At 34.7% G+C, this 16,933-nt stretch overlaps 2 protein-coding genes across 2 annotated transcripts; one reads left to right on the top strand and one right to left on the bottom strand.

Moving 5' to 3' along the window:
* LOC110725790 (putative transcription elongation factor SPT5 homolog 1) lies at nt 1-11,090 on the top strand. The gene is made up of 22 exons (XM_021905258.1): nt 1-331; nt 2,942-3,177; nt 3,305-3,451; nt 3,535-3,693; nt 3,767-3,850; nt 4,055-4,125; nt 4,228-4,582; nt 4,672-4,827; nt 4,962-5,059; nt 5,176-5,224; nt 5,298-5,450; nt 5,593-5,739; nt 6,660-6,744; nt 6,911-7,072; nt 7,185-7,233; nt 7,313-7,407; nt 7,519-7,597; nt 8,247-8,301; nt 8,384-8,498; nt 8,592-8,732; nt 10,210-10,310; nt 10,547-11,090. The coding sequence occupies exons 1-22, from the start codon at nt 1-3 to the stop codon at nt 10,790-10,792; spliced, it is 3,114 nt and encodes a 1,037-aa protein (XP_021760950.1). The 3' UTR covers nt 10,793-11,090.
* A 706-nt stretch (nt 11,091-11,796) lies between these two features.
* On the bottom strand, nt 11,797-15,210 carry LOC110725791 (alcohol dehydrogenase 1). The gene is made up of 10 exons (XM_021905259.1): nt 14,919-15,210; nt 14,187-14,323; nt 14,039-14,085; nt 13,239-13,564; nt 13,055-13,137; nt 12,881-12,956; nt 12,730-12,791; nt 12,536-12,631; nt 12,248-12,409; nt 11,797-12,163 (listed from the first exon to the last, which is right to left on the bottom strand). Exons 1-10 carry the CDS (start codon nt 14,953-14,955, stop codon nt 12,047-12,049), a joined length of 1,143 nt encoding a protein of 380 aa, XP_021760951.1. The 5' UTR covers nt 14,956-15,210; the 3' UTR covers nt 11,797-12,046.
* Between the last annotated feature and the right edge of the window lie 1,723 nt (nt 15,211-16,933).

The following is a 16,933-nucleotide window of genomic DNA, read 5'->3' on the forward strand; positions in this document are numbered from 1 at the left end:
ATGCCTAGAGGAGACGAATACGAAGACGACGAAGATTTGGAGCCAGAAGATGGTGATGAGTATGGCGAAGATCTGTACGAAGAAGAACCTGAGGATGAAGACGATGAGGACGACTATGGCAGCGCAAGAGGCGCTAAAGCAAGCGCAAAGAAGCGTCGGAGATCGGATTTTATTGATGATGTTGCGGAGGAAGACGATGATGAGGAGGAAGAAGACGACGATGCTTATGCTCGCGCGCGCCGCCATAAGAAGAGCCGTGGAGGTGGGTTTATTGATGATATTGCGGCGGAAGTTGATGATGAAGATGAAGAAGAGGAGGATGGAGAAGATGGTACATTTTTCTCTACTTTGTTCTTGATTAATGAATTAATTTTTTTTTGGTGAATTGATTATTGATTTTTTGTTCCTTTTAGCTGAAATAGTTTGTTTAGTGGAAATTGGCTCTTTTTTGAAATTTTATTTGATTGCTAGCTTTGATTTTTTATTTGGGTTGCTTTAGTAATGGGTTCTGATGATGCAATGGAGAAGTTAAGGAGAATTAAGCGAGGCGTTTAGTGTTTTCTGGTTGTTGGTTATGCTCCGAAAAGTTGAGGATTAAATTGATTGATGCTGGGTTGAGAGGCCTATTTTGGTTTGAGTAAATATGGAGTGATTTTTGTGTGAGCAATGACTATTTGAGTTTGCATTCCTGCATTTTTTGATCTGGTATTTTGGGTTTATCGTTCTTAGTTTAGTTCGATTAAAAGATAATAAATTTGGAGCCTTAATTTGGTTTGATCAAGTCCGGTGGTCAGTGTCAGTAATTTTCTAAATGTTAATTAAATATATAAAAGTTCAAGATAATTAAATGTACAAAAGTTCAAGATGAGGTTTATGTGATCTTCGGTACTTATGTTTAATAAGAACAGTTTGGTCTTACCTTTTCTTGATGTACGAATAAGGCATAACAAATTACATTATTACCTTTTTTTGCAAGTAACTACACCAGCATGAATTTAAATTTATGGTATGTAGTATCGTTAAAGCACTTGTTTGGAGATTTTGGAGATACAATTTTCAAATAATCACAAGGATGATTTTATGATATGCGGTGGATCCCTATGTTTGTTTGGAAGATATGTAGTGGTTTAACTTTTTCCTTGTTGACATTTAATAAGATTGATGACTTATTTGGGAGGACAGCTGATATCCTACATTGGGATTCCTTTGTGTAGATACCTCAAAGCAGTCTCTTGCTGTATGTGTTCAAGAGCAAATAGCATAGAAATAAAATTAGTTCTTAAGTTACTAAATGGAGTCCGGCATGGCATAATATACTGCAGCAATAATTTTAATTGAAGTTATTCTTAATGACAGTTTTAGAATGCATCATTCTCAAGCTAACAAAGTCAGCATGTATCTCTAGCCTGAAGGAATGGTTACAGGATTGCAATGCATTTTGAGAATATTATTGGTTGCAGTTCTCAAATCTTTGTAGTCAGAGGCAACTAGAGAATAATTTCTGCCTACAATGACTCTGTAAACGCTTAATGGCTCAAATGACCTCTGCGTATTTCCTATGAAGATTTAATTTTATTGTCTTTTGCCTAAGTTATTTCTTACTGCCTCATCTTGTCTTGTTAGTGCTCAATAGCTAAAACTTGGCGCAGAGCATCATCTGTGTCTTACCTGAATGTTTGTCTCTGTGCTGGTGTGCATCCTACAATTTATAACAGTGTTCTCCCCGTGGTACTCTTTTGAACATAATACCTAATGTTCTCAAAACCTTATCACTTTGAAGACTTCATCCACGATGGTTTTTCACTGTTTCCAATCATCTGTAAAATTAGCTACAATGTTATTCTTTTGCTCTAGTTTAAGTTTTCGACCTATGTCTCGCACCATTATAGTATTGGTAAATATGTACTGCCTCCGTTTTTGAAAGTTCTTTACACTTTATTTGCACGGACTGCAATGCGATCTTTAACCATTAATACCTCTAATTTTGTATTACAAAAAATTATAAAAAAATTGATATTTGAAAAATAAGTACCGAGACAATTCAAACAAGATCCCACATGACTATGTTTTGAAATACGTAATAGTGAGAATTAATGGTTCAAATTTTCTAACTATGGACACATTCTAAAGTATGCTGATTATGCTGGTTATTTAGAGGCTAATTATGCTATTTATTATCAATAAATGCTGATTGGTGACTTGTTTTATGCCTGGTCAGATTGGTCACTATAAAATTATTCATTTTTTCTTATGGCACAAAGGTTAAGGATAGTTGTGTGTTCAAACGGAGAGAACAATTGGCAACAGATTGTTCCAAAGAGGGGAAAAAGGTGACAGGGATGGAGAACTTTATATTTAAGGGAACTGATTTTGGGAAACAACAGTGACTGATTTTATAACAGTTTTAATCATTACTACCTCCGTCCCCTAATACAAAGGCTCTTTTGGTTTTTGCACGGGTATTAAGAAAGTTGTAAATTCTTTAAAATTAATGATTAAAAGTACATTTGTGCATGTGGGGTTAGAGAGAGATAGAGAGAAAGAAAAAGTATTTGGGAATTATTGAAGAGATAGAAAGATATAATGTTGAAAATTGAAGTTAAAACTTATAAGTACAAAAAAGTAAAAGAAAAAAGATGACAACTCATCAAAAAGAGGATAGTAATGTCAAAAAATTCAATCTTTAAATAGAAAGAGGCATTATATTTTGGTTTACCTAAAAAGGTAATGAGGGGATGGAGGGAGTATAATTTATAATCTTTTTTTAATTCAGGATCAAAAATCTGTCTTTATTAGCAAGGATCTAACTACCTGAAATATACATTTAATCACTGTTATTCAGTTGAGCAATTTTAGTTTAGTAAAAATCAACTGAATTGAATAGGGCCTTGGCTATCATTCATTATATACGGTTCTTATTCAACATAACTTGTGTGTGCAGATTTTATTGTAGACAACACAACAGATATTGCCGAGGAAGATGAGAGAAGGATGCATCGGCGACCTTTGCTGCCTAGAGAGGAGCAGGAAGAAGATGTTGAAGATCTTGAGAGGAGAATACAGGAACGGTATGCTCGGTCAAGTCAGGCAGAGTATGATGAAGAGACTACAGATGTGGAGCAGCAGGCCCTTTTACCATCTGTTCGGGATCCCAAACTGTGGATGGTGAAATGTGGGGTAGGATTGACCTATCCTAATTATATTGGCTATTCATGGTTTCATGTCTGTAATTTATATGATTATATCATTCTTTGCTTTCATTTTCATATGACATCGGAGCTATTATCTGTTTGAAATATGTCAGATTGGCCGTGAAAGGGAGGTTGCTGTATGTCTCATGCAAAAGTTTATTGATAAAGGATCTGAGTTGCAAATTCGTTCTGTTGTAGCTCTTGATCACCTGAAGAATTTTATTTATGTTGAGGCTGACAAAGAAGCCCATGTTAGAGAGGTGCTCAGAGATATAATTTTTGTATACTAATTTTCTTTACTTATTTTGTTACTTCTGTTTCTTACTTTCTTTACTGTTTTCAGGCCATCAAGGGAATGCGCAACATATTTCCTAGCAAAATAACACTGGTCCCGATCAAAGAAATGACTGATGTTCTGTCTGTTGAAACAAAAGCAATTGACCTCTCCAGGGACACCTGGGTGAGGATGAAAACTGGGACCTACAAAGGAGATCTAGCAAAGGTATAGTGTGCTTTTTGTTTGGACCTTATGATCGTGTTGCCTTGTCTGAAATCTTTATCCTGGATTTCTGTAGGTTTTGGATGTGGACAATGTACGGCAAAGAGTAACAGTGAAGTTGATTCCACGGATAGATTTGCAAGTTCTTGCGAGCAAGTTGGTATGTAATTTATTATGCTGGAAATTCTTATTGTTAATGTATAAGTATGCTGTATTTTGCTATTACCTCTCTTTTGACATCAGTATTGGAAGAAATTATGGTTGTTAAATGTTAGCTTTAACTGTCGTCTATTTGGGTTCATTTTGTATTTTTGATCTGCTTGTGAATTGGAATTATGCTAGTTGCTTACTGTTTCATTTTCAGGAGGGTAGAGATGTCGCCAAGAAAAAAGCATTTGTTCCTCCGCCTCGATTTATGAATATAGAGGAAGCTAGGTATTGACTTGGCTCTCTTTCTATCTCTTTGCCCCTGTTGTAGCTGGATTTTCTTCCTTGTTAGCCATTGACTCTTGTTTTTGGGCTTATTATTGCTCTTAGGGATCTGCATATACGTGTTGAGCGAAGGAGGGATTCTATGACAGGGGATTACTATGAAAATATAAACGGAATGATGTTTAAGGATGGATTCTTGATTAAATCTGTATCCATAAAATCTATCAGTACTCAGAACATACAGCCCACTTTTGATGAATTGGAGAAGTTCCGACATCCCGGTGAAGGTGATGGTGACATTGGCAGTTTGTCAACTTTATTTGCGAATAGAAAGAAAGGGCATTTCATGAAGGGTGATGCTGTTATTATTGTTAAGGGAGATCTTAAGAATTTGAAGGGATGGGTTGAGAAAGTTGAGGATGGAAATGTACACATAAGACCAAATGAGAAGGGCCTTCCGGTACCAAAATTGCTTCTAAATTCTAAAATGCTCCATTATGTTAGGGATTACTTTTTCTATGCATCTTACAAGCTCTCTTGTTTTTGCAGAAAACACTTGCAATTAATGAAAAAGATCTTTGCAAGTATTTTGAACCAGGGAATCATGTTAAGGTTATTTCTGGCTCTCATGAAGGTGCAACTGGTATGGTTGTGAAGGTTGATGGCCATGTGCTGATAATAATATCTGATACAACTAAAGAGCATGTACAGTTATCTTGCCTTGATTCTATTACTTAACATAACTGACAACATTGTCTGTTGTTCTTGTTTGAGTGATTCCTGAATTTTATTTTATTTTATTTTTTTTGCTATTTTGTGTAACTTTTGGTTATGTGCAGCTTCGAGTTTTTGCTGATCATGTTGTTGAAAGCTCCGAAGTGACAACAGGTGTCACAAAAATTGGAGACTATGAGCTGCATGATCTTGTGCTGTTAGAGTACGCAGCTCTCTTATAACTTTGTCCTCTCTCTTTTGCTGTATGTAGCTATTTTTAATTTTTTAATAATTTTTTATGAATTGTTTGTGTATTAACTTTTATGTAATCTTGTGCAGCAATACGAGCTTTGGTGTAATCATACGAGTAGAAAGTGAAGCTTTCCAGGTGATTGTCTGTGACTCAACTGTTTGAAGTAAATATATTTTGATCTCTTGTATGAATGTCATATTTATTTCAGGTGCTCAAAGGGGTTCCAGATCGCCCTGAGGTTGTGCTAGTGAGGTTGAGAGAGATAAGATCCAAAATTGATAAGAAGTTGTTTGCACAAGATCGATCTAAGAACCCTGTAGCTGTGAAGGATGTTGTCAGGGTTCTTGAGGGGCCGTGCAAGGTGTGACACATCTTTATCTATAATCCTTTGCACTCCTCTAGCATTTAATAATGCACTCCTCTAAATCTTCTATGATACCATAGTATTAGTATTTTTTTTTTTTTAAATAATTTTATATCTGTATTATCTTTTTGACTTGCAGGGAAAACAAGGCCCTGTTGAGCACATATTTAGAGGAGTTTTGTTCATATATGATCGTCATCATCTTGAGCATGCTGGATTTATATGTGCCAAGTCTCAGTCATGTCTAGTTGTTGGTGGCTCAAGAGGAAACAGAGATAATAAAATAGTAAGGATCTTTATGCTTTCTAATTGAGGACAAGGGGTTCTATTCATGTTCTTGGGAAAGAGTATCTTGTGTTTATGTTTTTTGGGTTTTAGTTTGCTGTATGAGTACACTAATATCTTTGTCTATCCCTTGTTATTTTAGTCCCTCTCAATTGCAGATGTCCAAGTCTGCACTCTATAATTTCCTCTCCTGTTATAAAATCTTTCACGGTCTTTACTAATATGAGTATATAATTAACTAGATTAAACCCCATGCTATGCACGGTTGTTAAATAATTATAATTACAATAAATTACCAAAAAGATTGATATAAATATTATGAATAGAACTCAGTATTAAAAAGTATAAAATATATGTGAAAAAATATTAAATTTGTAATAATTATAATGGGCATATTGATATGTAAGGAAGTTTATTTTTGATTTTGTACAAAGTAAAAGTCATAATATAGATACAGACCTTAATTTTAGAATTTTAGGTGACAATTTTTTTTATTTTTTATTTTTAATAAATAAGTAATTTTGGAGGAAAACTTTTCATATTATGTTGTCAAGTGTCCCTATAAGTTTCGCCTTTAGTATAATGTAATTGATGATATTGATGGTCAAAGTATTGTATTGAAGACCATGAAAAGAGAAGTGTTACTATGTTTAGTAACATAAGAAGCATTAGGCTATCATATTAACTCAAATACTGACTCTGTTTTTGTTTGTTTTCTTATAATGTTCTTAACTTATATCTTCTACTACCTCTGTTACATATTATTTGCAACGATTTGACATAAAGTAGAGAGGAAAAATGTGTAATCGTTGCAAATAATATGTAACGGAAGTAGTATATCATTTTATTGCATTTGCTGACTCCTGGTCATGTTTGGATTCTCATTGATTCATTTGTGTTTTTATCATTCTTCATTTCCAGGGTGACCCGTTGTCAATTTTGAGAACTCCACAACGAATGCCTCAATCTCCTGGAAGACTACCACCAAGGGGTCCTCAATCAGATTGTGAGTCCCTTTACATGATATTCCTTCAACTTGGCATGCGTTATTGACCTCAGAAGTGACCATGCTGATTTTCTTTTATCTTGGCATGTATTTTTGCTTGTTCTTTCAACTTTTCCTTAATATTAAAATGGCATAATATACATTGTAACTTGTGATCATGTTGCAGTTGGAGGAAGGAATAGAGGAGGTGGAAGAGGGCATGATTCTCTCATAGGGACTACAATTAAAATACGTCTCGGGCCTTACAAGGGTTACCGAGGACGTGTGAAGGACATTAAGGGTACAACTGTACGAGTTGAGTTGGAATCTCAGATGAAAGAGGTCACAGGCAAGTATTTGTTACTGTGTGATTATTGACAGGCATCTTAGTTTATTACACCATGAAACTAATAGACTAATAGCTAAGCTTTTTTTTTTCTTTTCTTTTTTTTCTTCCCCAGTTGAGCGAAGTTTTATATCTGATAATGTGACGGTTACTACACCATACCGGTAATAGCCTTTTTCTTTTCTGCTGTATTCTTTGTTGTTCTGTGATATGCCGTGTATCTTACCCTTTTTTTCATCTTAGGGAACCAACACGATATGGTATGGGCAGTGAGACTCCTATGCATCCTTCACGCACACCAATGCATTCGCACATGACTCCTATGAGAGAAGCGCGAGGTTGGTCTTTAATGTGTCTGTAACTTTGCATATCATGCTACAATAATGTGACTGAAATATGAAATATGAGTCATGTTTCCTTAACATGTTTCGGTTATTGCCTTTGTCTAGCTACTCCCATTCATGATGGTATGAGGACACCAATGCGGAGTCGTGCATGGAACCCATATGCCCCAATGAGTCCAGCGAGGTCAGTTATGCTTTTGTCTTTGATTTTGTTCTTCTTGGTAATTTAGTCGAACATTATGGCCTCTAGTAGGTATAAGACTAGAATGCGAAAAATTACTTTTTGAAAAGGCTATGTTGATCTTTTATACTTACTCCATTTCTTTAATATTGCAACATGGGAAGTGTATGAGATTTTTGGAAGTGGGAAGAAGTAAGATATAGGCAAAATTACAAACTTACAATGTGATTTCATATTTGCATGTATTAACTAAAGCAACAAATTTCAACAAGGGTATGTTGGTATTTGCAGTGTGCAAGGAGATTCTTATTTTCCTAAAATGGTTATGTTGTGTTTGTGAAACCTTGTAAAGAGTTAAGTTGCAATATCAAAGAAATGGAGGAAGTTGCTTTTCTTGAGCTACAGAAATACCCTTTCCATGCTAAAAGTTATCAATGAGGCTGTTGTGGTTAATTAAGCGAATGTACATTATTAGTTGCTGAAAAGTAATGGATGATGAAAGTGCATTAAATGGATTATTACATAAATTGCCGAAAGTGTTAATTTTGTTTGTTTTGGTTGTGAATGCCAGCCTGCCAGTTTTTTTAGTTTTTATTTTTTAATTCTCCTGATATTTGTTCTTTTGACTGATTCCTGGATCTTGTGATGTCAGGGATGACTGGGAGGAAGCAAATCCTGCTTCTTGGGGAACAAGTCCACAGTATAGGGTATGGGTTAATTTCTAAATGTTTTTTAGCAAGGCATTTTTTCTTCTCTTGAAATGTGCTTGACGTGCTTGATGCTCTTCAGCCTGGAAGTCCCCCCTCGAGACCATATGATGCCCTTACTCCTTCAGGCTGGGCTCCAACTCCCGGTGGCAATTATACTGACCCTGCGACCCCAAGAGATGGTGCTTCAGCATATCGTAAGTTATCTATCAATTCACCTTTTTTTTTTAAACTGTTCTTGTCTCTTGATTTTTCTTTTAATATTTAACTGATTTGTATCCTCATTCTAGCCAATGCTCCAAGTCCTTATTTACCGTCAACACCTGGAGGGCCCTTAACGCCAAGTTCTGTGTCGTATCTACCTGGTACTCCTGGCGGGCAACCGATGACGCCTGGTGGTGGCGGCCTTGATATGATGTCTCCTACAATAGGTTTGATTTCTTTCTTGTGCCCCCTTTTGAGCTTCATCCAATACAACATTCGTCTCTCTTTTGCATTTATTCACATCCTGCTGGATGATAGCTTTGAAATACGGTTAGCTACTTCCACTGATTTATTATTCTATTTTGATTATCTCTCTGGAGAGGTGTCAATATCTACTGCTACCCTCATTTATCATTAGATTGCTATAATGTAATTGCTGCATATTAGGGTTTATCATCTTTGATAGTTTCAGAGAACTTCTGGCCTGGTGTTTGGATAATCATGCTGTACGCTTGTAGCACCTTTGCTTTGAATTGTTAGGATAGAAATAAGCTATGACTGTCTTTCAAGTTTTGGCTGCAAATCCCAGTATTTTCAGTTTTTTTCCAGTGATAATTATTTTATAGGCTTGTAGCACCTCTGCTTGAGTTGCTAATGTAGAAATAACTAGGTTTATATGCTACGACTGTTTCAAGTTTTGGCTGCAAATTCTGGAATTTTTCAGCATGGTTTTCCAGTGTTCGTCAGGTCCAGATATGAATCATATGAGAATGAGAATCTTAGTTCTTTTAAGTAGGCAAGCCCAAACTGCTAGGTTGCTTTTGTTACTTTTCTATTCGCCTACAATGTTTCTTGCTTGAAAGCCTGCTCTTTTATTGGACGTCTTTTTTAAAGGCTCACTCTGAAAATGTGGTCTGATTGAAATAGAAGTTGGTCTCTCTGATAATCTCTCTTTTTTTTTATTAAAAAAAAACATTATTGTCATTTTGTGGTATGGATTGATTTCTTGTAATAATTATGTAATCTGTTACTTATATAATATGTTCAGAGACTTGAAATTATGCAAGCTTTTGAATTAAAAATTTATTGCTAATTTGCAATTAAAATGAACTTGGCTTTTTGAATAAAAGCAAATCACTTGGCTTTTAAGCTTCTCATCTTTGAATAAAATGATAAATTGGTTGCTTCAGGATAGTATGTATTGGGTTTCGATGAGGTGAAGTTGTACAAGTATATTTATGGAAAATGTAGTATGAGCATGATGTTCTCGTGTGGTTTGGCTGGAAAAATTGTTGGGCTGGCAATCCCTGACCCAACACGATAACCCGACCCAAACCCGACTCTAAGTTACTGAGAGTACCCTGAACCGACTTGAACCGAACCTGAACAACCCAAATTCAACCCGATTTGACCCAAAATTCATATTTCATAATAATATTAAGTTTTACACTATTTTTGATACTTTTTAAGCACAACCCGAAACTGTCCTGAAATTTGACCTGAACCCGAGCTGCTAACCCGAATTGCCACCCCTAAAAAATTGTGGTGCTTGGTAGGAATTACTTTAATCTGGCTTATAAGTATATTTGTATGGGAAGTGATCTGCTGCTATATTCAGTAAGCCTTGTGTTTTTTCAATTTAGATGTTTAGAGAATCTTTCAACATATATTAATTTTGTCTTTGTGTGTAATGTTGATGTGCAGGTGGTGAGAATGAAGGATTATGGCTCATGCCTGATATTTTGGTAAATGTGGTCAAGTCAGGTGATGATAGCATGGTGGGAGTTGTGCAGGATGTGCTAGCGGTATGTTCTTTTTTGTTTAACTATAATTGCTTTGCAATCCCAGAATTTTTCTAATGGTATGGTTAATTTAGTTGGCTTCTCTTGTATGTTGATTTATCCCGAGAACAATGCTTCTTGGAAGTACACATATTTGTCTGCTAATTGTAGAAGTTCACAAATGTATACATGGCAAGCACTCGAATATTCGTGTTCATATTAGTGTCCTTAAATCCGTCTCATCTTTATTATTCTCTCAGGATGGTTCTTGCCGAATTGCACTTGGAACAAGTGGCAATGGTGAGGTCATAACTGCCCTGCCAAATGAGATTGACTTGATTACTCCAAGGAAAGCTGACAAAATCAAGATTATGGGAGGTGCACAACGAGGGTTTACAGGTAAATTGATTGGGGTGGATGGTTCCGATGGAATTGTAAAAGTAGATGAATCACTCGATGTTAAGATATTGGATATGGGTATTCTGGCGAAGTTGGCACAGTCCTGATGCAAATTATTTGATTTTCCGAGATGGTGTAAATTTTGTTCCATGAAGCACAATGTATATTTTAGATAGATTAATAGGGACAATTTATAGGTCTTTTTCCCCTACTTGTAGGTTGATATCTATTTTTTTTTTTACTTAGCTGCAATAATTTAAAATTACCAAGTTTCGAAGGGGGTGTTGGAATAAAACAAGGGGCTTGGTGATTCCAGTTGTGCCAATCCCTTCATACCCAAAAATTACCTTGCTTTGCATTCCAGTATCTTTAAATCCAACCTTTTCTACGATGTCTCTTATTCCAGCTTTCATCGCACAACTTGAATCATCCACGAAGTAAAGCTTACAGTACTGTTTTGTACTATCTTCGTTAACTTTTAATTGCAATTTTGGGGTATTATTTGTGAGATAAAAAATGTTCTAAAGTTGTAACTAAAAGTTAATGGAGGTAGTATTATACTTTACACAATCATTTATTATTTAAGAAGTTTTAAATACAAAGATGACCTTACACATTTTATCAACTAAATATCACACGGAATAACGTGAGATGTCTTTAACTATTTCTTCTCAGTCCCATCTTTAACGTGAGATATCTTTAACTATTTCTTCTCAGTCCCATGTATGGTGTTGTGTAGTTCGAAGAAGTCACTGGCTTGGTTTGAAACTGTGGTTAATACCGTAGTAGTTGCAGTAATTGAATTTTGCCAGTTTTACCTAAACTGGCGATGACCTTCTATTTCTTAGTATGTATCACTTTGGATTTCTTAGTATGTATCACTTTGGATCACATCGGGTTATAAACAGACAAAGTTTGTTGTTCCGAACTTTCCTAGCCTTTTCGACTCAAATTGGTCAAATCGGAATCAGTATTGTTAAAGGCAACTAACACGAATACACAATTTGGAATCAATCAACATTTGTCTAATCGGTTAAGAAAGTGACCCTAAGGCTTTAGCATGTAACTGAGAAAAGCCACAAATGTAAGAACTAATTCATCAAAGAGATAATAATCACAAAACCTGCAATTATATTAACATTAGCTCAAAAAAAAAAAAAAAAAAAAAAAAAAAACACACACACACACACATTAGCTCTAAACATTTTGGTATACCGAAAGTATAAACACTAATTCCCGAAAGGCACTCGAAATTCAAAGGGAAAATCCATCCATATACATTAGAGAGTAAAGAAGAAAACATGACATTTTATTCTTTTATTCATTCCTGCATTCTTCAAATCTAAGCCAGCTCTAACAGTTCAAGCATCCATGCGAATAATGCACCTGATACTTTCACCCTTCAACATGAGATCGAACGCCTTGTTGATGTCCTTGAAAGCGACTTCATGGGTTATAAATTTCTCCAGCTCAAGCTCCTGCATCATGTCATAAGATGCTTATGAGCTAACTAGTTAAAGAGAATTTGTTAAGAAAGATAGCTAGAATTAGTGGTTTCATACCTTGTTCATGTACTTCTCCACGACTCCTGGAATATCAGTACGAGGCTTATAGTTGCCGAAGAAAGTTCCCTTGAGCGTCCTCTCGTTAAGGAAGTTCATGGGATGAGTCTTGAAGGCATCATCTTTGTTGGGCACGCCAACAAGAACAGCAACGCCCCAGCCCTGAAGTCAATCAAATCCATATAAAATAAATCAGTACACATCTAAAGGAGTAAGGGATAGTTCAGGCTTATTTAATAGAGCGGGAAGGGATTGAAGGGATCGAAAATTTGACTGTTGAGAGCATACATCATGAACACATTCAAAAGCAGAAATCATGGCTTGAATATTTCCAGTGCATTCAACACTTCTGTCCACACCTCCATTAGTCATCTCAGCAATAACCTAATGAAAAAAGCACAAGGAAGAATATGAATCAGAAAATTACAGTACCAGAAAGGTCAAGTTATGTAGTCATTTAGGAGTAGGGTGTAAAATAAAACCTCTTGAACTGGTTTGTCATGGTCTTTTGGGTTCACAAAATCAGTCACACCGAACTTCTTCGCTGTTAAACCGCAGCAAATCAAATTATACTCGTACATATTCTAGACTTCTAGTAATGTAAACTATCAACGATGGTATGTCATGGTTTACCTGCTTCAAACCTGCTAGACACCAGATCCACACCTATGATCCTTGATGCACCAGAAACTCTGGCGCCCTCAGCAGCCTAAAGATATCAAGAAATCAATAAATGTCATTAAGGTCATTGACAAAAGTTGAATAGACGGAAATCAGTACATAATGTACTAAAGATGAGGTACCAACCGCTAGGCCAACGGCTCCTAGGCCGAAAACAGCAACTGTTTGACCCTTCTTTGGTTTAGCAACATTCACAGTGGCACCAAAACCTGTAAAGAAAGCCCCGAAAACAATCAGTTGATCACATGTTAACCTTCATTGTATTGTGTCAAGACTCAAAGAGTAATGAATTCGGATTTTGACTTGGTACCTGTAGAGATTCCACAGCTGAGAACACAGACTTTGTCAAGGGGTGCTTCAGGGTTGATCTTGGCAAGACAGCCAACATGAAGCACAGTGTATTCACTAAATGTGGATGTTCCGACGAAGTGGAAAATGGGTTGTCCTTTGATTGAGAACCTCGATTTCCCGTCGTTAAGCATCACACCCCTATCAGTGTTGATCCTAAGAAGATCACACATGTTACTCTCCTCAGATTTGCAGTGTGCACATTCCTTGCACTCACCAGTGAAGATAGGCAGGACATGGTCTCCTGGCTTAAGCTCTGTCACACCCTCTCCAACACTTTCCACAATTCTACATAATCAAATGCACACAAATCACAATAATCAATGACTAGCCAGTAATATCATTGCTACTTAAATACTTCTAATGAATATACCATACTTTAATGTGATCATTAGTTTATTTTTTATTTATTTATTTTTGTACAATTTTTAGGATGTCAGAACATTATGTTAAATCTTTGATCATGAGAAGTTGGGACAGTTTGACAACTAATTTCAGACAGAGAGAGGGTAGGCTTGATCAACAAAAAATTATATATTATGCTATGCAGATTCATTCACCAATTAGTAATGAATTAATACCATTTTACATTAATAAAGGCAGAAGATACCTAAAAAGAGTGAATGCAAGATGTATATAAGAACATTGAAAGTATGATGTTGGTGCTAACAATTTCAACCATTCAATCAATTCAACGAAATGAAACACTAAAACACAAAATTAACCATTTAGCACAAGAAATGATGTAGAAAATGGGCATACCCTCCAGCTTCATGACCGAGGATTCGAGGAAAAACAGGTGTTTGCCCCTGGAAAATCAGCAAAAAAACAGATCATATGAGAAAGATTACATTAAATTACACACATTGAAAACTATAAGTAAAACAAATCATAATGAATTAAGTTATACCTTGGCCTCCCAGAAGTACACATCAGTGTGACAAAGTGAAGTGAAGAGGATCTTCACTCGAACCTCCATTTTTTGTGGTGGCGCAACCTCCACTTCTTCCATCACCAAGGGCTTTCCTGCTTCCCATGCTACAGCAGCTGCATTTTTCATATAAAAGTAATAACATTAATTTCATAAATTCTTTCGATAACTCCTCTGTTACTAAAAGTTCTTCCTGTTTAGTTTAAATGACAACTGTCACTAAAAAAATTAGTGTCAGGAAGAACTTTACTCTAGAGAGTAGCTTTTAATAGTTTTAGCACTAAATTGATAAATATAGCCTAGTACTTTTGATCAAGGTCACATTTATATTTTAAGGATATTATTTCTAACATGCAAAGTATATATTCAAAACTAAATTGAATTGTATGATTGTATCTTGTTGAATTGAATTTAATATTAGTTGTAAATCAAAGTTCATAATTTCTCACTATTAAATAACCTCACTAATATTTAATTATCAATTGTAATTCCTTGTAACCCATGATCTCTTCAAATAATCAATTGTAATTAAACATTTCATCACAATATCCATCAAAAATTAAAAACACTGACAAGCAAACATCCCAAACAAAATTCCAATATTAAATGAAACATAAACTTTCATCTTAATTTAAAAACAATGAAGTCATAAAATAGAATTTTAACTAACACCCATGAATAACTGCAGTACATAAATCATTCTAATCATACCTTTGCAACGAATAACTTGACCAGCAGTGTTCGACATCTTTCTGAAATTTGATGAACAATCAACCTTTTCTGTATTTATATAAAAACAGGGGACTTAATTTTTCTCCAAGAAATCAACTTTTTTTGGATTTTTTTTTTTTTTTGGTTAGAAATTCTTAGAATTTTCTACAAGAAATCAACAGTAAATGTTTTTGAGGATCACCGAATATTTGTCAATGTACCCAAATTTCATGGGCATTTATAATAAAAGTGGGTGTCCTTAATTTTCGTTTTTCTGCAATAAAAATAAAAATTAATTGAGAGTATATTACTGTGAGCTGGTTTCTTTAACAGATGACACGTAAAAACAATAGGCTCAAACTGAATTTAAAAACCATTTTGGTGGGTTTTTGATTAAACCCCTGGTTTTGCTTTACCACTTGCTACAGTGTTAATTGGTACGTTAAAAAGGTTTATGGAATAATAATCTAAGGCAAATAGGGCCAATAATTACATAAGATAGATGCTTTGTTAATCATCAACTTGGATGTATGATGTATAGTATATATGAAAATAAAGGTGATTGGTTATTTAGGTCAATTTCTTGGTGCTATTAGTCCCATGATAGGAAAAATAAAAAATATGTCTTGTCTATGGATTTATGTTCAATGTATGGTACGGACTATGGAGTATTAATGTATTAGTGTACTCCCTCCGTTTTTAAATACTTGTTCCGCTTTTCTTTTTAAGTTGTTTTTAAATACTTGTTCCATTTTCATATTTGGAAAATTTTAACAATATTTAATTCATTTCTCTCACTAAGTGGACCACCAAGAATCATATTTTATTAATCTCATATTCTCTGTTCTCCAATTCTATTCACTACTTTTACTTTTTATAATTTTTTATCCTTCCACCTACCCCACTACCTTCATATTTTATTACTTTTTTCAATTTCTCCTAAAACTCCGCGCATGGAGAAATGGAGCAAGTATTTAAAAACAGAGGGAGTATTACTCCTAGGCTTGTTCACAGATCTGATATCCGAACTGAAATGCGATTTTGGATCGTATATCCGAATACTTAGAAACTGATGTCCAAATCCGATTCGAAAGATTGGATGCTTCGAATATCCATTATCCAATATTAATTAAAATTAATATGATTATTTTCTAAATTTCACTAATTTTACCGCTTTTTTTATTATTAAGCTGTACAACATATTTTAATAGAATAGTAGTCTTTTTGCTATAAAAATTATCATCAAATATATTAAGCATGTTATAATAAGTTAGTAATAAGTTAGTAAATGAAAAGTTAGTAAAAGTAAATGAAATCAGTCACAGAGTAAATGAAATTGCCTTAAAAGTTAAAAAACTGGAAAAAAGTTTTAAAATTCACGAAATTACGAAAATGTCATTAATGAATGCGGGTGAGATGTGAGTCGTCAGATGTAGCTTGATTCAAGGCTGAGATTGCTTCCTAGTTCCTATTATTCACCTTGGTTCTCACTATTTCACCCTTTATATTTCGGATATCGAATATCCAATATTTTGGAAATCAATATCCAAATCCGCATTTGATATCCACTATTCGAAATGAAAACTCGGATCGGCTATCAAAAAATTCGGATAAGTTGCGGATCGGATTATCAGAAGTTTTGTACAAGCCTAATTTACTCCCTATGTTTTTCTTTAAAATGCATCACTTGAGATTTTACACTATAATAAACTTAGACTTAATTTTTTTTTACTATTATATAATTTATAAATATGGTCATGTAATATTGTTGGATTTGTTACAATGTCTGTTTTCATAATATAATTTTGTTATAATTTTTACTAATATCTAATTAAAGATATTAATTATCAAAGTTGTGCTCCGACAAGTGTGAAAACTTAAGTGATACATTAAAAAAAAAACACAGCGAGTAAATTTTTGTGTGAATGTTGTTTTGGTCTGGAAGTGATGGTCAGGTATACTAATTTGAAAAGTTTAACTGACGCGGTATGTGCCTTTTGCCACCAGAAGTTGGA

The sequence above is a fragment of the Chenopodium quinoa genome, unplaced genomic scaffold (genome assembly GCF_001683475.1).
Source record: "Chenopodium quinoa cultivar QQ74 unplaced genomic scaffold, ASM168347v1, whole genome shotgun sequence".
NCBI lineage: Eukaryota > Viridiplantae > Streptophyta > Magnoliopsida > Caryophyllales > Amaranthaceae > Chenopodium > Chenopodium quinoa.

Excerpts from the sequence above, each read along its gene's own strand:
- LOC110725791 (XM_021905259.1), bottom strand. The coding sequence starts at position 14,955 with ATGTCGAACACTGCTGGTCAAGTTATTCGTTGCAAAG. Across the intron at positions 12,792-12,880 it reads GTCTAGCAGGTTTGAAGCAG|CGAAGAAGTTCGGTGTGACT; the intron begins GTAAACCATGAC and ends GCGGTTTAACAG. Across the intron at positions 12,410-12,535 it reads CTTTTGAATGTGTTCATGAT|GGCTGGGGCGTTGCTGTTCT; the intron begins GTATGCTCTCAA and ends GATTGACTTCAG.
- LOC110725790 (XM_021905258.1), top strand. The coding sequence starts at position 1 with ATGCCTAGAGGAGACGAATACGAAGACGACGAAGATTTGGAGCCAGAA. Across the intron at positions 5,740-6,659 it reads GAAACAGAGATAATAAAATA|GGTGACCCGTTGTCAATTTT; the intron begins GTAAGGATCTTT and ends CTTCATTTCCAG. Across the intron at positions 7,408-7,518 it reads TCCTATGAGAGAAGCGCGAG|CTACTCCCATTCATGATGGT; the intron begins GTTGGTCTTTAA and ends GCCTTTGTCTAG.